This window comes from Pagrus major, chromosome 7 (assembly GCF_040436345.1).
Source record: "Pagrus major chromosome 7, Pma_NU_1.0".
NCBI classification, from domain to species: Eukaryota; Metazoa; Chordata; class Actinopteri; order Spariformes; family Sparidae; genus Pagrus; species Pagrus major.
The window spans coordinates 27,955,310-27,979,063 of record NC_133221.1 but is presented as its reverse complement, the minus strand read 5'-3'; the positions used below and the strand labels follow the sequence as shown (position 1 = coordinate 27,979,063).

Sequence of the window (23,754 nt, the reverse complement as noted above, 5' to 3'; positions counted from 1 at the left end):
TAAATGTAATACTGATGACTCTCTATGACCTACATAAGCAAACAAGATCATCAGTGAGAAGATTGGTGATTTCTGTATAATATATATAGTGGTTTTCAGCCTGTCACTGGGTCGGGAGTCTGATTTATCTTGGTTGGATAAATCATGAAATTAAAAGAACTTTTTATAGTGGAGTGCTGAGGATGAATGGAGGAGCCTCACAAAGGAAAAGCAGCTGCTCTACATAACATTTATAATAACCGTCATTAATAAGTGGTAGGTTTTTGGTTAGTTAAACTGAAGTGGTTATTTCACTGGTAATGAATTGATTTTTAAACCAATTATTAAGCAACTGTAAAAGTTTCTAATCAGTTGTAACTTTATCATGACCATCCACATAATGTTTATAGATGAACTACACAGTATTTGTTAACCGGTCACAAAGTATTATAAACATAAGCTGCAACTTTATAATAATAAAAAAAGAATTTCATTCTTTTAACAGTGAAATAATTATATGTTGTTGAAAGTGTCACCCTGCTTGTAGTCTGGTGGTACGGCACTAAACCAAAGTGTACCTTGTTCCACCATCATCATTTGTCCACAGAGGTTGCCAGGATTTCATTGTAGTAGCTTTAAATGCGCAATATGTAAGAATTTCAGTTTAAAACATTCAGATGTTAAGAACCAGAATGTGAAGGTGAAGAATTCACAGTCTTGACTTCCCCCTGCACCTGAACAAGTCTGCTGCCTGGCGATCCAAAGCTTCTGATCTAGCGCTGTAAACACCAACACTTCCCCAGTGCTCTAAGCTTGCAGTCTAGGCAGTGTCACTAGCTGCACTGCTAACTGAGCTAACTAGCTAATCACCAACTACAGTTAGCAGCAGTTACTCTGTTGATATGCTGCCCCCTATTTGTTTGGAGTATGAATTCAGCATGTGGCCAATTGTTACATATTGCACATTTTAAAATGAAAAATAATTTAAAAATAAATATTTGCATAATGTCTTTATTTATTGCAACTGGAAATGTCTATAAATCTATATAAAAACTTTTTTTCAGCTACTTGACTCGTGCAACACAACTTAGCAAGGACTATTTTTCTTCCAAGGCTGCCTTGTTCGCCCTGAGCTGCAACCACCCATGAGCAGTGCTCTTAGGACTAGAACAAGTTCATCTTTGTCAAGTCTAACTGAGGACAGCTTCCCATACCATCACGGGGAAAAACTGCCTTTGGGAGAATATCTCTGAGTTTGTGATGAGAAACAAACACACACACACACACACACACACACACACACAGAGAGAGAGAGAGAGTCAGTGGTGCTGTTCAGGGATTGTATTTGTTGGAACTTCAAGGTAACCAGCCAGTCAATCATCACATCAGCAAGTGCACTTCACTTATAAGTCATCACATTCACAGTTTTATGGCAAGAGTAAACTGGTGCATGACAGATTCTCTCAGAGCGTGCTCTGTTGTGCTATTTCACAGGTCTGACTAAAGGAACATTCCCACAAAAAATGGCTGGAGATGTGACTAGCTGTGTTCATACACAGCAGCGTCCGCGTGTTGTATCCCTTTGAAAGAACAAGCTATGTGTTGTTGTGTATTTTCCAGAAGAAGAAAAAAGAAATCAAAAGGCAAAACATATATTTTGTGCAGCGTGTTGTCGAGCCAGTAGGAAGAAAAAAACACAAAGGGTGTGATCGGGTTTTTTGGCAAGTCACATCTTCTCGCCAATTATGGCTTAAATCACACACTGCCACACAGGGGAGCATTAAAATGAAAACCCTGTAATCCACGGCTGCAATCACGGCCGAACAGAAAAAATAAAATGTGGCAGAGGCGCAATGGCGCAGATTTAAGGCTTGAATAAAAGAGGAAGTCACTTATAAAGATACAGCTTTTAACACATTACAGATTCTCACACAGATATTGCACTTTTTCAAAGCATGACTACAGGCGTACAAAAGCAATGATTCCAGACGGGGCCTGACTGGGCCCGTCTGACAATATTCTTCAGCAAGATGAAACATTTTATAAAAAGAAATCTGGAGGAGACAAGATGAAATTATAGCTAGTTCCATGCCAGCTTGTCTGGACATGCACTGAAAGTGTGCAAGCTTTTGGAGCAAAACTGGAACTAATATCCTGACTCTGGGACAAGACTTTTGGAAATGATGACTTTTGTTATTAGAAAGTTATTTTCGTATTCTCAGGGATAACTAGCTATGTCAGGTCCATTTGAATCCCAGCATGCAATGTTTCCAATTCATCCAGGCTGGACTGGTGCCTTGAAAAGAAAGGTCCGGAGTACGGGATGAGACTTTGAGAAGACAGTTTAGATTATTTTAGTTAATTATTGCCAATTGACTTATTCTTTCATTAAACCTTCTGGGACATTTTTAGGAATTCATGAAGATGGAAACATTAAGCGTTGATCTTTTTACTTCAACAAAAGCTACAGCACAGAGTTGTCTTTACATGTATTCCTTATAATTCTTTTTCCTTATCAATATCCCCCAGCTACATAAAATAAGGCAGTGCAGTTTACTCTGGTTACTGGAACTGGGTGTTAAAAAGATACTGATTTACCAATGCACTGGCAGATTTGACTGTTTCAAGTGAGATTTGGGGGATTTGGGATGATTTTACCTCTACTCTCAAGAATGAATGGACCGAGTACAGAACTCCACTGATTTAGCATTACACTCATTACACAGTGTGAGACTTGTGATGGAAGGTTTAAAAATACAGTTATAAACAGTTACAATATCAATTTAGCTTTGATATGAAAGGAATCTTGTCAACAAGTGCTGTAAATGCTGTATTAATTTTCACATTAGGAATTAAATTCAATGGTTTTGGAGATTTGTGGTTAAAATCTGCATTTGGAGAAATGAGTGGGATAAGTAATGACAGATTATTAAGTATTAAGAATTTCAACAAAGGAAAAAAAAAGAAAGAAAGAAACTTTCCCTGTTTTAAACAACTGTTGTAACCATTCAAATATAGATTTCTGAGTTTACGAAGTGCACCTGAATGCACCATAAAGTCTGTCAAAAGTGGGGTAATGACTCTCAGCATAGTTTTTTATGACGGGACTATTTTGGTTCAATATAAAAACATCGACTCACATTTCTTGCATGTGGAACTTTTTGTGTGTTTATTTTGGACCCTGTAACGCAATTATTAAAACATCGATTGAGATGTATAACTCTGTATCGGATCATTCAGATGAAGATTGATTTGAATCGGAAAATCGATTCTTTAGACCCCGGCCTCGGTGAGGTCACTTCTTTCGAACTACACACCTCCTAATTGTTTTCATTTTCAAACTTGTAGTCTTCTGTCTCAACTGACTAATTGAACTTGAACTTGAACTAATCACTAACTGATTAATTGAGCACAAAGACGCTTTCTACATCTTTTTTCACGTAAGCCGTAGTTCGCCCCAACACCTGTAAGCAGACTTTGATGTGCAAAATCGATGGAATTCCCTTTAAAACTTACATTTAAAACTTGATGAAGACGTTTGTTAAACCTGGTATTTTTACAGTACAGGCCATTAATAAACATTTTCCTACATTAACCTCCGTATTATTTACCATAATTTCCGTCGTATTTGCTGAACAAGGCCCTGCAGTGGAGATGACTGTAGGTGGATTGACCCCTCGGCTGCCTGCATTCACCCTAACAAGGAGAGCTCTGACGAGGAGCAGTGCTGGGCTGGACCCGGCCCTGACCACAGCTATGTGGTTGTTTGTTCAGCCTACCTGCCCAGAGCTAAATACAGACAGTGATAGAGGAGGGGTGGCAACAAGCTTTTACTGGAAGTAAGCAGTGACTGCGAGTTTCCCTGGGAATTATTCTCAGATATACATTTAAGATAGTGTCAGCGAGCGCTGTGATAAGTTAGATAAGACAGGCCCAGGGAACAGGGATATTATAATATTTGAACAGTCCAGAAGATTTCATATTTGGCATGAGTTCATGTGCAAAAGCCAAGACAGCAAGTAATTTTCCATGCAAACACAAATAAAAGACATAACCCCTCCCTTCATTCAAATGAATCTCATTTTCACTAAATCATGAGCCCAAAGCCTCACTGCCACTCACGTTTCCACAACAATAAATACTTAACGCACTGACATACATAAATAAACGCCATCCAGTTATTATTGTTCTGTAGGTGCTTTGATTGAATCTGCTGTGTTCAGTTTCACAGTCAGCACATTCACCTGTATGCCCGTGCAAGAGGAGAACCTGCTCCTCCCAGCTCTGACTTTCATTTATGGCTCACTGGTTCTCAAAAAAAAAAAACAAGCCATGGGAGAACCTTCACTGTAGTGGGCACCTCAGGGTTGCTGATAAGGCTTATCACACTGACTCAATGACCACATGTGACAGACAACGAAACTGAAAGAGCGATTTGCTCAATTTGACAAAGCTGTTTGTAGATGAAGGGGAATAAAAAATAAATAACTGAATTCTAATAAGCCCTGAAAGGAAGGACCTGTGAGTAAAGACAGTTCATGTGTTACCTGCAATTTCAAACAACCTGCATCTGCACTGTTCTGTTAAACTTCAAAACAATACGGCGTTTTCAGACTGGAACGCAAACTGACAGATATGACATATGCTTGGATTTCAGCACAAACTTCTGTCAGAAGGAATGTGTTTCCATTTTGAAAGTTCCACTCACTGAAACCAGAAAATCGAGTTTTTTTTTGGGAAAGTCAGCGGTTGTGATGGACCACTCACAACAGGGATGAAAGTTATACAAGAGTCCATGGCAACTGAAAAGTGCAAAATGATCCATCACTAACAAAATGTCTGAAGAGAATGTGAAAGAAAAGCATCATCCATCCACGGTGCTGATGTCTGTCCTCTGTTCTCCTCCCTCATCGAGTCCTGAGGTACTCTGGTGTGGAGTAGTTGAAGAGCAGGAAATCCATTCGATACAGGTTGAACAGTTTCTTCTGGTAGAAAGGACTGATGTGCTTAAAGTAGCGTGCTGCCATGTTGCCATCAGTCCTGGTGCTCTTACCAGATGTTGGAAACTGAAGTGTTCCCTCCACTCCAGCCAACCTGAGCACAGCCTGAGCATCTGGCTCCAGAGTCTCATACTTCCCCACTACATCATAGTGGATGAGGCAGGGGTGGCAGAGGGAGTGCACCCGCTCCCAGTGCTCATTCAAAGGCTCCTCCCGTTGGGTCCGAGGGTCCACCAGGTACTGGACAAACTCATGGAAAGAAACGTCATTCCCTTTCTCCAGTGCTTCGGGCTCCGGGTTGGCCCGGTGCCGGCGGATGATCTTGGTTCCATAGCGTTTGTGGAAAGCCGTGTTGTAGCTGCGGGTGAACTTGTTCCGGTAGGCGGACACCAGGCGCTCAAAGGGCTCCCGCACGAAGATGAACTTGAGGTAGCTGCGGAGGCGGTGGTTGATCTCAGGGACTGAGAACTCATTCAGTGTGTGGAGGTTACCTGCCACGTGGGCCTCATTTGCAGGGATGGAGAGGGGGTCGGTGTAGCGGCCGTCACTCTTGAGGACCATGAGGACGCGCTTCCAGTTGGTGCAGGCTACCTGGAAGTGATAACAGAGAGGAAGATTTTCACATTCATAGTGTTTTTAAAGACTGCATCAAACTAGCATCTCAACAATCTAAACTATAAATACATTAATACGATTTTAAAACTACTTGCAGCACAACATTTTTTGTCTTTATTTGTTTGCTTTTCTCTAATTTATTGCAATTGCTGCTTGTTTCTTTTTTCTTATTATGATTTTTTAGTCTGGAACAGAGGTTTTTAAACTCTGGGCACCCAAAGACAACTGCATGAAGACCCCCACCCACCTCCTTGTCAACAGGAACTGCAGTGTTGCCATGGATTCATTGAGTTTCTGCTATGGGCTACAACTTCAGCCCTATTTCTTTTTTGTGTCCTGTATTTGTTTGCATTTTTGGCAAGTTGGTCCCATTAAAGGTATGCCGAATTAGTTATTCAAAGTTCCTGTTTACAACGTATCCATGGATGTACAGACAACAATCACTAGATTACTTTAATACTGACGAAAACTTAAAAACCTCATGATTCTCAGGCAAGTTCTGGAGTAACAAAAAGCCTCTTTCTATATGATTTCTAAGCAGAATTATGGACATTTAATTACAATGGACTTCTGGGATATTGATCATGTCATGTCACAGGTAAAAGCCTATTAACACAGAATAATCTGAATTTGGAAAGACTTGCTTGCCCTCCATGCCCCCCCTCTCTACTCTTCCTCTTGGGAGGCACACCTCACAGTTTGAAAATCTCCGGTCTACAATTTTAACCACTCTACTTAATCTCATGGTAACCAACCTTGGGCACATAGCAGTAAATAAGGCTGTGTTTATCATCCACAATGAGGTGTTTGAGATCCTCTGGCGAAAGCACCTGCCGCTTCCTCATGTGGCTCAGACACGTCTGCTCCAACAGCTCCCTGCGGCCTTGGAGGGACCTCTGAGCTGCCAACAGCTCCAGCTGCTTGTAGAGATGTGACCAGGTCGATGCATGGGGCCAATGAGAGACAGCCCGGATGGGTGATTGAGGAAGAGAAGAGGCAGAAGGAGGAAAAACCTTTAAAACTATTGTTAGAGACAAGTTGTGTGTCCAGAGCAATTCCTGTAAACAGTGTTATTGTACAAGAGTGAAACAACAGTTTCATAATCACAAGATTTAGTTTTTAGTTTCAAACAAATTGATTTCTCTTTTTTCTGTTTTAAAAAAAATCATCATTATTTATTTGGAACTAGTCTTGAGGGAATTATCCGCCTCTCTAAATGCGTCACTATGTTCACCAGCTCCTTTCTAACTGTGTCTGTTTGCCATTTGGTGTTGAGAATGTACGAATGCTGAAAACAGCTGCCAATTGCAGCCAAAACGTAAACCAGAACAGGAAATTTGCAGCCAGACAACTAAACAACATTCTGAAACAGATTCAGATAATAATTCTCTGTAAGGTCATCGCTACGAGCAACTGCTTTCACACACATTCTCATTCGTTATATAAATGTTACGGGTGTCACAATTTTGCTTTTAAATCAAAAATCCTTCAAAACAAGCCTTCTGACAGGGGAGTCATGGTGCGTTCATGTGCACCTCATAAAAAATGTAAACGAAACTTGTCAGGGCATAAAAGTCTAACAATAGCATAGCCGTTGGTGCTGAAAATTTAATTGAATTTGGAGAATTATTATTGTGACATGCTTAGTAAATATTAATTACAATTGTTATTATTCATCAGAACACTTTTACTGTACAGCCTCAGAATTGCGCATCAGATCAATGTTTTCAGTGAGACAGTAGGTAACAGCCAGAGAAGTATTTATGGAACAAGTTTCAAAGGGAATTAAATTCAGTCGGCTACCCAGTCAGGATTTATACCTTAACCAGGAGTTAATATTAATGATATTGATTAATTTTACTCGTATGACAAACGTACTAAAAAAAAAGTGTATTAGCTACACCAGAAACTTGTTTAACCCGAGTACTCACTCAACCCTGAATAATGTAGATTTCAGGATCAAGTCAATCATTACGAAGTTGGCAAAGCCTCTTAGAGTCTGACAAATATATGTTTTATATGTGTGTGTTTGTGTTCTCACCTGGTCTCCATTGTAGAGGGTCTGCAGTGGACTTCTCCTGCTTTTCCCTGGTGTGCTGTCTGTCTTCAGACCAGCGTCTATAATTAGAAAAATCAAATCAAAACACCATTTAATAGAGGAGTTCTATTTTTCTTGATTTTCCATCGTTCCAGTGCATTTCTCACCTTTTCACAGGATTTGTGCAAATTAAATCTCATTACATGTTACATGTGTTATGTCAACATAAGTACATGTGTGTTGAATGTTCACTGCGGGTGCTTTGTGGACTTTGTCACCACTGGTTTAAGTCCGTCCACATGACTTCTATTTTTTCAGCAGCCTATACCTGCAGGTCACAAATTCAGATTCTCAAATGAGAAACACCTTTTTACAATGTGTTGTGTATTCGCACAGAGGTTTAAATAACATTATAAAGATATCCATACAGCGTTAATGGGAAGGTCAGCCAGAGCCAACTTTCCTACCCCCTCTGCTTCTGCCTTTGTCATGACGTGTTGCCTCTGCTTTCCCTGCTTTCACTTATAGATTCCATGGGAACAGTGTGTTCTTCCAAACTCTCTCTGTGACTCTTATATAAGTTACACCACTCCTCTCTTAGTCTCTTATTGCTCTAGCTGCAATTATGTTTGTTATTCATACACAGCAAATTAACTGGAGGACAAAACAAATCAGATTTGGGGACCACCCAGTTCCAATTTCCTAACATAACACCAATCCAGGATGAATGCAACACTGATTAGTTAGTGGATTACACCAATACTGGGCTGCATAACATGTAATGATGGACCTGCCGACAGCTCTGCTGGTTTGAGGAAAGTATCTGGATAGGGACCTTGTTATCGTCTCTCCTCCCCCCTCCAGTCTTTATAAACACATCTGTCTTCCCCTTCAATGCCCCACTCCCATCCCCCTCCTGCCCAGCTCCCACCCCCGCCTGATGGCAGTCAGTGTTTGGGTCTGCAGCTAATGTAACTGAGCGACAAAAGTGATTTGTTTTGCACATGTGGCTAAACAATGCCTAGGGTTGCTTTACATCTTGCACAATAGTGGAATGTGATGGAGGTGGAAAGAGGAGGGGAATGTGCTTCATGTAAATTAGCATGGGGGAATCAGCTTGAGAGAGGGCCTATGGAATGACAAGAAAATTCCAGATACATATGGAAAGTATATCACTTGGCAATAAAAAAGAAGATGGGGGTTATGCTCTGTAAGTATGGAATCCAGAAGGACAAAGAGTCTGTTTCTTTTCTTTCTGCCAAATTCAAATTAAGCAACTTTCAGTACAGTACTGTTTTGAAATGGCACCCAAATTTAATAAATCGCTCTGTCAGCTGGGGACTCGTATCTCATGAAAAAAAAATATAAACCACAGATGTTTACAAGCTCTTGTTCAAGATTAAAATCAAACTCTAAATCATAACTGCTTCCTGCTATTTTGAGGAATCAGAAAACAAAAAAGAGAACAATTTCAGTACTGGTGTCTAAGCAGAATATATAGTATAAGAGGAAGTAAGACTGAGACTGTGTGATGCAGCCTCTGCCTGTCCCTCCTCTCTGCCTCAGCCCACATGAACCATCAAAATCCTCGACTTCCTCTGGACGAATCTGCCACATCATCTGAACACACAGATAGACATCTAAATCTTGTTGGACCATGTTGAAATCTTTACTAGATAGATACATCTCAGGCCATGTGTGGATACAAAACAGACATGCATTACATATGCTTTTATATGCAATTTTAATGTATATGATAAATACGTATATATATACATATATATATATATATATATAAATACATGATAAAGTGTTTTGTGCAGCACTCAAGTTACAGTGCATTCCCATTAGGATGACATGTTGAAGAGAAAGGAGAACGAATGGTTTAAAGGGGTCACAAAAACAGCAAACTGCATCCCAGAGATTGAAAACTTAAAAGCTCATCATGCACATATCAGGCAATCTTCCAAGTAGAGCTGAATATAATGTATGAGGTGCCAAAGCTCTCAGTCAACAGCGCTGCAGCTCACATTTTAAGCAGCTAAGCCTTCTGCAAACTCAGGACGCTTCCTCAGGAAGCTAGAAAGTAGGTCAAAAGACACTTGTGGAGGCCCTACTCATATTAATGGTTTATTATCTGTTTTGTATAAACACTTGTAAACACTTCATGATGGAGAGGAAACGCGTAAGTATTTCGTCCATTCTGATATATCGAGGCTGAGACAGTTAAGAGGAGTATATATGTCAAATACAGAGCTAATCTGTGGGTGAAAATAATTAAGGCACCAGTCCTGTTTTGAGTCCTACGACCTGAATGTAAGTTAGTAATATAACTAGTTTAAGGTCAGAAAAGACTGTGTGGTAATAATATTCAAATTTATGTTTTCTTTGGTGTATAAATCACCTGCAACTAAGATTCACTGTGTGTTCATTTGCTTAGAATGAGCTTTTATATCTACAGAGGGAGTGGGTGCTCTTCCATGGAGTCCGCCATGTTGCAGCCTTCATAGGTTTTTCTACATGCTTGGAAGCGAAGGGTGAGACAAGGAGTAATCATTAGTTGCAGTCTGCAAACTCACTGCTAGATGCTACTAAATCTTTTATTCTTGAGCTCTCTTTGGCTGTACCTACTAGCTGCCATTAGCTAGTTAGCTCAGTGCAGCTATTGGCCTTACTACTGTAGTTGACTGGACTCTGCCTGGACTGCAGTCTCAGATCATTGAATTAGTCAGCCTTAGAGACAGACATCTGCCAGGTTAAAGACAGGGGACACGCATGGAGGTGATTTACGATCAGGACTATGACTCCAGGGACAAGAAGACACGGCAGGAGGGGACAGGAGAGACATGAAGTGGCAGAGGGGTGAGAGAGAGTCAGCAGCAGGCAGAAACAGCGTGTAGAGCTGGAATATTTTCAAATCTTACTGATGATTGTGGGAAGACAATCCAAGACTATATTTTGGATTCTTTATTTTTTTTGTGTTAAGTTTGAATCAAGTGTGTTTTACAGTGAGTTACCATGGCAATTATTCTCATCTTAGTTAGGTGAAAGAGTGAAACTTGAATTCAGACATGCACAGTTGTATTTTTCTGTTTAAAAAGGAAACATAGATGGAATTAAGAAATGCACAATGTTTTTTTATACCAATAACCAATAATTACCTGCTTCTCATGGCAGATACTGAAAAATAACAAATAATTTCACATTTCTGTACTTTAAAAAGAAGTTCATAACCTGTAGTTTAAAGTACTGCTTAAAGTATTGTAGAATGCACCCACTGCTACTTGATTTACTTCATGCATACACTTTCCCTAATGCTTTAAAACTGGAAAAAAGCAGGTGACGAAATGTGCATATTATTAGCTTTTAAAATTCCCCTGGTGCTGCTCTGGTTTAACCAGTACATGTCAAAGTTGCATTTACATCCAACGACCAACCGTATCTTTTCTAAAGAAAAGGGAAGTCATGTAATAGGTCCTTTCCAAACGGTGGCAGCCATTGCAGCATCAGTCTGTTATAGGTATAGACTTCTTTGCTGCTTGAGTGCAGACAATTTTTTAGCAACATCACTCTAGGGATGGCAACAATGGTCTGTCGAGCCATCAAATCACAGCATTGGACTTTATTGAAAGATCTAAGCAACAATGTGATGGAATTCCATCAGCCTTAAGGTGCGTTCACACCGGACCTTTTATTTTTGTTGCTGGCGACAAGTTTACATATTAAGTCAATGCAAACGAGCGACTGAGCGATTAATCGCTCAGGCGAAATATCGCTGGGGCTCCGAGCGACAGCGGCCGAGCGACGGAGCGAAAAAGCGCTCAATCGCTCTGTCGCTCGAGATGAGAAATCCCAAGTCTCTGGCCATCAGTCGCTTGTCGCTCAGCGCTGATAGGCTGCCGTAATCTATGTGTAACTATGACAACTACTAAAACCATGGTCGTAATACAACTCCACCCGTCCGGAAGTGCAAAGCCGGCTTTACGTTGACACACACACACACACGCACACACAGCCACTCGCCGGACACCAACTACAGGCGCTCCTCAGCTGGGATGGAGCGCCTTTAGTTGGTGTCCAACCGGGCAATCCTGCCTCCGATTCTCGCCAACAGCTCGTCAAACTGTCAGCCATGCTGGACCAATACAAACGGGAAGAAATGAGCGCCTCCGAGCGACGTGAAATTCACTGGAATCGCTTGAATGACGTCATCAGAGTAATCTGTTGAATTGTGCCGACGAGCGACTGCAGCTGAGCGACAGAGCGATTTTTTTGGAGCAACACGAGCGACAGCGACAAAAATAAAAAGTCCGGTGTGAACGCACCTTTAGCTGTACTTTTTTTAACAAATTGTCTAAACTAAGATGATGACCATTGTACAGCAACTCTGTGCAAAAGCCTCACCAGTTAACATTATTGTAGACTCTATTATTGTGAGAATGATTGTGATATCAATTGTGAGTCATCTGGACACAACCAACATTGATTGATTGACGGATTGATTTCTACATTGTTAACTGTATAAACTGTACAATTACGTCCAGCTAAAGTCATTCTATTGGTCATTTCTCTAAAATTTTAAGAATCTAAAGGTCTCTATCTATACTGGCACCACAACCCAACCTAGAGGATTTAAAATGTTAAACTCAGGACTGCTTCTCTAACCCTTTAAACGGCATCAAAGCTTCTACCTGCACACACAGAGTCAATGTTTTCTCTGTTAAATGGAAAAGTAAACGTCAGAGTCTACTCCACTCTTATCATCATAAACCACATCTTTTCTGTGTTGTATCGCATGCACCAGAAAACCACCACTTCCTCTCAGATCCAGGAAGTGACACAATACAGACAGTTGAAGCAGCAGAGGCTTATTACACACACAAACAGGCACATGTTGAACGTGGGTTTGTCTGGTTTGTCAGGCGTTTGAAGCTTTGCTGATGTTATATTTCCCAGCAAACAAGGTTCCATTAAGCCTGTAAACTGGTCTGAATCATTATAAACAGAGAGCACTATCCTATGACTAATCAGTTGACAGGAAGTTAGTGACAAAGTATGTAAAACGTATACTAAGATGCTTTCACAGTGTGCGTGGGCCCCGATTTATTAAAACACTTTGGATAATTTAATGATTGTTTCAATTAATAAAAAATCTCATCCTCCTCTGCTGGCAAATGAGCTTCTCTTTTTTGAAAAACCTCTTCCTCTCTGTGATCTTGATAAATAGTACAAAGGATTCTGTGGCATCGATAATGTAAATGTTTACCTAAAGAGGTAAAATTACACTTAATTGCTCTTGAAATAAAGGTCTGTCTTTATGAGGGTCACGTACTGGAAGTTTCCATTGGCTGAAAGAAAACCACAATGTAATTTGATCAAGGTATATAAAAGTCTGAAAGTGACTGGAAGAGAAAATAGGACGTCACAAATGAAAACAGCTGAAGGCAAGAGTAGACGAGGGGGTTATCAGGAGGAACAGGCTGCCAGACTTTCTTTGTTTGGTCTGAGCATAGCTTGACTCAAAGGTGTCACACCATCCACATGCTATGAGCTGCAGATGGTGGTAATTAGCCCAACAAGCTGAGGTGACTTTACGATCACTTTTATCCTTTGTAGTGGGGCAGGAAGTCCTTATGCTCACTTGCACAGTTCTTTCAAATCAGAAATGCTACAGAAACAATCCTGTAACAGATGTAAGGATTAAATTACTACATCAACCAACGTATTTTTCACTTCAGAAAGTTGCACCTCGTAAAATATGAGTTCAGTTTGACCCCCTTGAGCAGTTTGAGCAAAACGCTTTAGTTTGATGGACTATGAGTTCACTCATATTAGACACGAAGGCTGAGAGGCTCCCCTCAATTAGTGAGGCCCTAACAAGTTTGGGTTATTATTCAGCGCTGTGTAATTACAGTGTGCATGTTAGGGCCAGAAAGTGGCCAAAGGGGATAAAGCAACCCCTGTACTTGTAGTACTTATACTAGAGCTGTATACTTTTATTTATATCAGCCGATATATCACTATATCTAACTATAAAGCAAGGAATCTGTCTGTCTCTCTCTGTCTCTGTTATTTGCATATCTTGAGAGCTGTTTATCTCATCTACTTCACACTTAGCAGGTGTGTTGCTGAGGACCGAAGGAAGTGCAGCATCGGATAGGATGCAATTTTGACATGTAACATGCTCAATATTAATACATTTTGAATAAACAGTGAATGCCACTAGGGCTGGTGCGACGTGTGAACGTAATCGATTACGTAAATACGTCAATTTATGTAACGTGCGTTGACGCGGAGCATGTAAGATGGCTGCGCCTATTCAGAGCATGGAATCCGCCGAAGAGCAAGCTGAAGCGAAAAAACCTTGCCCAGTATCATCTAAAGTAAAATGGCTCAAACTAACATTGCAAACTATTGTTACAGTCTGTGAGTGTTGTTACAATCAGTAAATCCTTTCAGTTATTTTCCTCACTCCATACTGATGGAAAAATATGACTCCTGTGATTAAATAAATCCGTGTCACGACCATTTTAATTTTGAAGTAAAGTATTTAAGTAAAAACACTGATTCTCCATATCAGGGAAAGTCTTGCTATTACATGCTGCAAATTATTTCATCCATGTATGTATATTTTAATCGATAAAAAAATAATGGCTTCAGCGCTTTAGCTTCATGGTTCTGCAAAAAGACAGCTAAGCTCACACATTTCCCTCTCACGTGATCTCACGGGGAAGCACATAAACCAAATAGATAAGATAAGCGTGGTGCAACAACTTGTTGTAGTAAAGCTTTGCCGTGAAAAGAAAAGGCAGAAGGTTAAACAGGTCTGGATGAGTGGGTAGACACGGTCAACACAGATTTTCTCTTTTTCAGTGAGAACTGGAGGTGAGATTTTAAGTTTCTGTCAACAGTGGCATGCTAGCTGACATTAGCCTCAAGGGCTAGAATGTTAATTGCTTGCTTGGCAGCACCGTCAGCTGCCATCGAGATGCCTCTCTCATGGGTCGTTGTGGTCGGGCTCAAAAAGTCCCAAAGTAATCATCCAGATTTTAAATTGCTAGTTTAATTTCTCAAAAGCTGCTAGCAGCAATAATACAGACCAACAAATCAGCTCCTTTTGAACAACCCCTTTTGCTCACTACTGCACCAGTAACATGTTCAAGTTCAACTTTATTTGTCCCCGAAGGACAAATGGTTTTGCAGCAGACAGTTCGACAAAAAACAAACAAACATGAAATAACATAGGCTCATAATATATATTGTCTATTTCTGTTAAATTCTGTAAGATTCCCTTCAGCTTTAAAATTCCCTAGTTGTTGATTCAGAACCATAAAAGTGAAAAAGACTGAAAGCAACACAATGTAAGTCCCATTCCCAGATCATCAAATACGGACAGTCTGGGTTGGCAGCTCAGGTCGGATGCCAACCCAAAGCGTCTGTATAATACTTTGTATGTATCTCATAAATAACATGACCATAAATGAGAAATTTTGGAGACTATAAAATGAAGAAAATAATCAAAACTAAGCTTTGGCTCTGCTGGCTGGTGATTAGTCCAGTCATCATAATTGACTCTCCTACACAGCTCTGGCTATACAATGTTACAATCCTATACGCTATAGTCAATAGTCAATACTGACTGACTGAGAGTTAAAGACGCTTTGCTAAAGCAATGGCACAGACCGTTGGAGATCTTTTAGTCATTGTGACAGCAACTTTGACTATGGCAGGCCGCCAGAGTCTCGTTAATTAATGCGAAACACTGAATCCAGTATAAATGTTTACTGCCTGGGAGTGTTTGTCTTTGGTCGGTAATGATCAGCATTTAAAATCCTTCATTATCCTTCAACATTTCTGCCCTAATTTAAGTATCTACAGTACATGTGATGTGTCTATTGATGAAAGAAAAGTATGGTAATGTCAGTTTGTTTCCCTGAGAGGGAATGAGTCTAACTTCTCGTAAGAGTGTAAGCACTTGCTGTCTATCTGAAGCTGCAGTAGTTGTAGTTTGCTGATTCCAAAACTAACATAATAATCTATACCTGAAACCACAGAGAGGCTACAAAGCACAGTAGAAGCCATGGACAGATCACAGCTAACCTGCAACAGCAAACATGAACAATCAACACTACTGTTTTACAATAGAACAAGTAAGCTCGGAGGCACAGTCCAACCATGACCAGGAAGCACTGAAACCACAACAACATCTTCAACTACTTCAGACACCGGCCTCCAGCTCTTGTCTTTGCATAAAAATCCACTTCACCCTTAGTGTTTCATCTTTTTAAATCAGTCCTTAATGTTATTCTTTTAAAAAGACGGAAGCCAGAAGGCCTAATGATTTACAAGATAAAGCATGTTAGTGAAATTAACAAATAGACTTTTGATACACTCCAAAGAGTGAGGCAACAAATGGCCAGCGGGTGTAGCATGTGGTGTACAGCACTCTCTAAAGAGCCGTCAGCATTGTGGGGGACCCTACAGGTATCATAACATTCTTTTGTTTGTTTCACAGCAGCCGCCCTGTGGTTCAATTACAGGATCGCACTGTATGAATATGGATGGGTGTGTATGTGGACGAACAGTGTGTCCGTGGGTAAATGCGTGTTCATTGACAAAGATTACAGTGTGTGTTACAGTGTGTGTGTGTGTGTGTGTACAGTAGGATTAGGGAAAAAATGACAATGTGAATTGTGCACTGACTCTGTGTGTGGGCAAGGCACATCAGAGCAGGCCTTGATGTTGTCTGTTTACAGTTGTGAGGTGGAATCCATCACTGACAGAAAGACCAGCCGAGTGTATTCTGCTTTGAGAACTTGAGTGGCGAGCTTCAAAAACCCGTCACCTATCTGGAGGGGTTTGTTTTTCACATCCAGCTCAGATTTGTTCAGTATAGCGACAACAGTTTTGACAGCTGTATGGTATGCAACACACACACAATACACAAGAGCTGCATGGTTTAAAGATATGTTACTCAGGTGCCCGTGGGCATTTCAGCTTGATCGGACAATTTGCTATTGTTTGCCATAGTTTGGAAACAGAGAGAAGAGTTTTCCCACTCTCCAGTATGTGAAGCCGTGTACAATTGCCAAGCAAATGGAGTGGAAAAGTTGGAGAGGGTGAATGTAGAGCAAACAGCACCATGAACACAGAATATGTTCATGGCTCAGAAATACCAAGAGCAGACCAGAGACACATGTCCTGGGTCTGCTCAAGGTCAACATATGTCAGCTCAGTTTGGTTTCTATGCCATGTGATATCATATTCACAATAACAAGCAAAACAAAACCATATGCTTAATGTAATGGTTGATTAAAGAGTTGCATGTTGTTCTTATGTTATCTAATGTTTTTATCAAAATTTAAAGACTTAAGGGGAATTCTGGTATCTATAAACCTGGGCTCTATATTTACATACGTTGGTGTGTAAATCATTCATACTTAACCGAGACTTTGAATCAGTCCAGCACATCGCCTCAGTCAACAGCGGCTACACAGCTTCAATGGCTGCAATGTAATCCTTTGGGGCAACTCCAACCGTCAGAGTTACCTCGACTAAAGGTGCTTGTTTTTACCACTGACAGGCTGAGGTTGTTATTTTAAGTGTCTGACAACATTACGGAAACATTCCTATGTAGATTGACCTTTTTGTTAAATAATAAGATTAGAGGTATAAGACTTAAGGAGGACTCACTCTGAAATCTCTCAAGGTGAGTTATTACAATTGTCATGTTGATTGTGAAAATCAGTTCAATATTCAGCCACGACTTTGGAAATAAATTCTTGCTGGCAGTTCCTCTAGGTAAACTATAACCCTGACTCACATTTCCACTGTAGTATTTCTGCAACAACTCACACCTCACAAGGTTTCAGAGACTTTTTTGTGAGCGTGACTTGTGTTTCTAGCACAAAACAGAGCTTACTTTTAAAAAAACAACTTGCAACTCCCCTTTAAGTCTGGTTTTGGTGTTGATAGAAAAGGCTTCCTGTGGCAAACAGTCGGGCTGAAGACTTGTCAAACTAGCACAAATGTGGATTTCACTTATTCTGTGAAAGTTCACTCCCCTTTATGACAAGTGCACACACTGCGCACCATCCCTCCACACTGAGCCAGTGTACTTGGCATGAAAGATACACTCAAACCACACACACAATGCCACTGCGGCACAGTAGTGCTGAGTCAATGCCACCACATAAAAGAGAGTCTGACAGGGAAGAAAACTGGGTGTTCATCTCTATTTTTGTTCAAATTATGATGCATCTAATAAGAAAGGCGGACTGGAAATAGCACATGTCAGGGAAATTTCCTTAGTATGTCAAAAATGTTTTCACACTGACTTGGGGAAATCAAACAATTAAGTACCAATGAAAGCACTGCTGATGGAAATGCAGGACATTTGAATTTTATCGTTAATAAATAAAGAAAAAAACTTGGAAAAGCTGAAGGCAAAAAGGGTCAATCAAAAAGAATCACTTTTCCAATACAGAAGCTCTCAAAACCCAATATTTCTGTGCCCAGATTTGATTTGAGGGGTAGTGATTACAGGGTTGAATTCTTCTTGCCAATTAGCTAGAACTAGGTCAAATGCATGCAGCACAAAGCAAAGAAAATGATCTAAAATCATGACTTTAAATGCATACATAAGCAAATCCTGCTGAGATGCTGGCCAATCCGACTAATACAACCCAAATCCTTTAAAACTCACATTAAGCAAATCTCTTCATGCTACTCAGGGCTATGACTAATGGTCATTTTCTTCATCAATGAATATGTTGAGTATTTCTTTGTTTACTTTAATTTAATTGTTAGACCAGTGTTTTTCAGTCCTGTTCCTGGGGGCTTCCTGTCCTGCATGTTTTAGATGTTTCCCTGCTCCAACACACCTGATTCAAATGAACAGGTCGTTATCAGGCTTCAGCAGAGCTTCATGGCGAGCTGATCATTTGAATCAGGTGTGTTGCCGCAAGAAAACAACTAAAACATGCAGGGCAGGGTGCTCCTAGTAACAGGATTGAAAAACACTGGTTTAGACTATAAAACATCAGCTTCAAGCAAGTCCAGGGTGACATTTTTAAGTTTGTCTTAACAACAGTCCTAAATCTGAAGATATTCAGTTTACTATCACACAGGACTAAGAAAACCTTTCAAATATTCACATTTGAGAGTCACATTAGGTGACTTAAATGACTAATCATTTATGAAAATACTGTAGTTGCAGTTATTTTCCTTTCAGCTCGACAATCCAGTATGCCTGCTGCCATTGCAGTTTTTTAGGTAGTTTCGAGACAAAGCAGAAACTGGAGACACAAATGATCTGTGAAATTTTCAACAACAACGTATATCTCGATAAATGACACATCAAGTCCACCAGTTCATGGTAGCACATGCTACAGACTCACGGGAAGAGACAAGCTACAAAGAATTTTGTTTGGTGACCGTAATATCACATTTTCTCTATTGAGCTAACATAACTGCATAGTATCTTAGTTACTCAAAATGTAAGGTGACTAAAAATGGCAACCATATTTTCAGTTCAACCAAAAGCTGCTGCCTAGCTACCAACCTGGCAACCACTTTTAAAAGTTAGTGTTGAGCCCTATTAGTGGAAGTAGTTTTTGAAAGGGGATTTACATATGTAGTCAGCCAAAATGTTGCCTATTTTTAGTCATACATGTGTGTCACATCTTGAAAGCCAAAGATAACCTTTAAACAAAACTTGAGAGTGCTGTATCTCACGGCCAACCTCCAGTGTTTAAAATTATACTATCCCACCCACAAAGGAACTGAAAAATAATTTGGAAAGAAGGTGAAATAGCTGTAAAACTCAAATAAATAAATTAACAGTTAATAGAACAACAAATCTAGTGTGACTTAAGTAATGAGTTTATAATGGTACACTGGAGAGTGCTCATATTTCTTTCCTGAGTGCCAAACCCAGGGTGTTGGCTCAGGAAGGCAGACAATGGAAGCACAACAATAATATGCACTGAGCTTCCTGTCCGGTATTCAACAGCAGGCTTAATTGGGAGATGTGGTTCTGTAAGACAAGTGGACTGGAAACATGAGGGTATTTTAAAATGACATCTAGTATGCCTGTGTTCAACTTACTGTATAAGTACCAGACATTCTTCATACTAAATGTTTTTTGTAGCATTCATCTGTCTGGAGAGCTTGACAGAGCTTAGTGTGCAATGAGGGTTTTATAAAAGCAATGAAAAGAGGAGAAACAGATCGGAAGTGGCAAGAAGAATGAAGGAACAGAGGAAAGACAGATAAAGTCATATAGTGGACAAAACATGGTACAAAAACTTACACAATAAGCTTTTATAAGGGATTCACAGGTAAGAGTGTGTAAAATATAAGCCATACAACTGGGACAGTTAGCGCAGTACCACAGTAATATAATGCCAACCACAGAGTTAAGCTCATTACCATCAGTACCACTTTCTGCTCTTTAGTCTCAATCATACACCCAGCTCTCCATCAACAGTAAGGCACCATTACTAGATGAAAACTCACGTTTCTCATCCTCAATATTCTGGTGTTCAGTGAACATCAAACCTCCAACACCTCAAGAAACAAAAGCACTTGGACCATGCTAACTGTCAGTGTCTGAGCACACCTGTGCAGATGTTCCTACTGTACAGAAATTTGGCAATTGAACACATCATGTAAATACACTTTAATAACTACCGTTTTTTCACACCTGACCACTGTCATTCAGTTTGAATAATCATCTAGTTTGGGGTGTGACATCACATCATGGTGAAGAGCCTATGAGTTGTCAACGAGTGGTAAATATGAGGTACTGATGTCAAGTCTGCAATTTTAAAGTCCTCTCAAAAATCATCTTGGGGTTTTGAATGTCTTTTTGCTGAATAGGGGTGGGATTTACAGATTAACACACCATACTATACTATCATGACATTTTCTGATATCCCTGCCTACTTTATCCAATCAGGACAGACCTCCATAAAGAGGCGGTCCTGTCAGCTTGCAGAAAACACAGAGAGCAGGATCCTCTTGTTCTGGTACCTAAACCAGCAATGGTGGAACAGGGAAAACTACCAATTTTGGCGCTTGAGGTGATGGCTTACACTACCAAACAGGCCAAGTGATGAAAAATGCTTGAAGAAAAGAGAGAGGCAAAGAGAGCTGCCTCGAAAAAAAAAGAAAAGTTGTGCAAGAGCAGTGACGTAGAGAGGGGGGAGGGGATTGCTACCTGCAAAACGGACAGGAAGTTAGCTAAAACGCTCACAGCAGCTATCAAACCTCAATAAAGTCAGACTATTTTTTGAGCCCCGGTACTTGGCAGATCAGTTTAGAGAGCAGAAATTCATGCCGGTGCCGGGATATTTGAGAGCTGTTCACTCCAGATTCAGAAGCATCTCAGTTTCACCCAGTGTTGGCAGTAAGATGGCAGTTAGCTCACCTCTGAAACCCTGCTCAGGGGTTTCACTCAGGGACCATCAATAAAGTATATGTTATGATCAGAAATGTGAACTATATTGGTCTCATATAGCACCCATTTTGATTGTTAATGTGAAATCAATTTATGTAACGTATATATTTGAATAGAAAATAATTGCATTTTTTCTTTCAATAGACCTAATTTCAGACCTCAAAAACCCACTGGCTTTGATACGAGGGAACCGGAAGTGCAAATCTGCTACTTATTTCTGGATTTTAGGATTCTGCAACACTCAATTGGAAAGCTCTTTTCCTTTTTCTCTTTAATTTTTCCATCAGGCTCTGAGCCATTTTGTTTGATTTAAAAAAAAATAGATTCAGGAGAGTAAGAAAGACTGCACAATTTGCAACTGAGTTTTCAGGTTTTTTTATGTTGAATCTTGTGCCAAAATAAACACAGTCTGCATTTTTCATCTTTGTGTTCCATCTTGGTATAAAAATTAAATCCCTGATGGATGCTTTCTCTGTCAAATTACGATTTTTTTTACTTAAGCACACATCACTCGCAGTGCATTTGTCTCAAAAAGATAAGAACAAACGTTGTATTAGACGTACCTTTTCAATATTTTAAGTAATAAAACATACATCCTGTAACATATAGTTGCATACTTCTCTAGATTGTTCTAGTTAGGGACTACTGGCTACTCTCTTCTCTCCTGTTTCACTTCACTGTGCTCCTGATAGAAACACAAACACAAACACAAAACGACCAGGAGAGAACTAAACAAGACATTTAGTGTTGCTTTTCATACTGTCTCTGACGAGATACACAGTAATTAAGGACACCCTGTGCTTCGTTGACATCCTGTGAATTAGTCCTCTCTAATGTGGCTCCAACATGCTCTTCATGTGGTCTGCATGTCTACTGGTGGGGCTGTAAAAGCAGACAAGTCTAAACAGGACAGACAGTAAAGGGTACATACACCTAGCTGGTAGAGGAGGGGTCAGTGGGAGTGGTGAAGTGTGCTGCTTGTAGGTTTGGCTACATGTGGTTTGTGTGTCTGCCACTGACAGTTACGCACATATTCAACGTGCGGTGGTCTATAAAAGTTTATTTATTGCTGAGGGTTTTGAACTGTTCCATCACGGGTGTGCGCTGCAGACAATTCAGGAGAGGTTATGGGTGTAACAATGCTTTTTAATGTTCTACTATATCAATCATCTTTTATTTACTATGACAACATACGACAAGTGCAGACGCTCTGTATGCGCCTTAACGTGTGCAGAGTTCACCTCACTACTTTTCCATTTCATCAAAAACCCACATATATTGATCCAGCTCCTGTTGCTCTACAGTATCACAAAAACCTGGGCACTCCTCTCTGCACCTCCTCCTCCCTTCTTTACCATCCACATGGAAAACACATCGTTTTTCATCAAACGCTCTGCCCATGTGCCATTTTGCTTCGGCATGTACATCAAATCAATCATCTAAAGCTTTTTTCTCTCTCTGACTCCTCTCCCCAGGAGTCTGCACTCCCCTGGGGCCAGATCTGTCTTGCAATGTCCAGAGTAGGCTCAGCGCAGGCAACAAAAGGAGAGGAGAGGTAAGAGGAGGAGAGGAGGCTAAAGCCCAGGAATGCAGGGGGTCTGTGGGAGGGGGGGTTTCAAAACATTACAGAGTTCACAGTCAGCTTATTCATACTTCACTTCAGTCGCATTTGGTTCCGTCTCTCTGCACATGCCCTTTGTTTCACACTAACACACAGGTGTGTCGGTGTTTCTGTATTAAAAAATGGTCTTTAAGATACACAATTCTCGCAAAAACCACACAGCCCTGTTTAACAGATGAATGCTGCATTAAAAGTGCCTGCAAGACCACCACACTCCATTATCCACTCGTTATTACTTCTACATTGTATGTATAGACGTGTAACAACTATTTTTTCGATAACCCCAATGTGCGATTTTCACTGCAATTATCATTGCATTAAATGTCTATTAAACACAACACATTGGAACATAAATGTCGTCTTGCTAACGTCAACACAATGCGGACAATGCGTTTATCACAAACGCTATAGTTTTACTTTCTTTATGGCCCTTCACTGTTAAGTCTATGGCAAATAAATAACATTAAATGAAATAACACTGCAGTACGGTCATTGTACTTCTTTGTGTCACAGAGCATGAGTGGGCTCTTACCTGGCTTGGTGATGCTCTGGAAGTACAGCACGAGAACGAAGAGCGAGCCGAGGCACGTCGCCAGAAACAGGCGTCCTCCTCTGGGCATCCTCATCCTGAAGCCCGGCTCTTCTGGCGGAGCCCCCGACCCCTCGTTACTGCCTCGACGCGGTTCATGCGAAACGAAGAATTAGGAGCCTATTCATTAATTGTGGGGAACTTAAAAAAAATAGAATAAAATAAAATAAAAACCCACAGCCCATCCAGGAGTAACGTTAGCTGGGCTGTTGAACGACAAAGCAACAAGCCGGTGATTTTAACGTGAGTGGGACTTAAATTCAGAACCGCCCGCTCTGGTCTCTGCCGGCTTTTTAGATTACGTTAACTTAATATTAATGACAAATTAAGCAAGGTGACTTTAAATTAAGCCTTAAATAACGTTTGTTGATGTGATAAGCCCTAAAGCAAATGAAAAGTTATGAATAAACTGTTTCTCTCCTCCTAGACTCGAGTTGTGACTCAGACTAA

The 23,754-nt window shown here is 40.4% G+C and overlaps 1 protein-coding gene across 1 annotated transcript; it reads right to left on the bottom strand.

Moving 5' to 3' along the window:
- Positions 1-1,305: 1,305 nt before the first annotated feature.
- LOC140999179 (carbohydrate sulfotransferase 11-like) lies at positions 1,306-23,754 on the bottom strand. The gene is made up of 4 exons (XM_073469452.1): positions 23,248-23,754; positions 7,636-7,712; positions 6,350-6,514; positions 1,306-5,570 (listed from the first exon to the last, which is right to left on the bottom strand). The coding sequence occupies exons 1-4, from the start codon at positions 23,339-23,341 to the stop codon at positions 4,887-4,889; spliced, it is 1,020 nt and encodes a 339-aa protein (XP_073325553.1). The 5' UTR covers positions 23,342-23,754; the 3' UTR covers positions 1,306-4,886.

Bases quoted from the DNA above. Each gene is read 5' to 3' on its own strand.
- LOC140999179 (XM_073469452.1), bottom strand. From the start codon at position 23,341: ATGAGGATGCCCAGAGGAGGACGCCTGTTTCTGGCGACGTGCCTCGGC. The intron at 7,713-23,247 runs GTAAGAGCCCAC...TTCTAATTATAG, and splicing joins CCAGAGCATCACCAAGCCAG to ACGCTGGTCTGAAGACAGAC. The intron at 5,571-6,349 runs GTTGGTTACCAT...TATCACTTCCAG, and splicing joins TTTACTGCTATGTGCCCAAG to GTAGCCTGCACCAACTGGAA.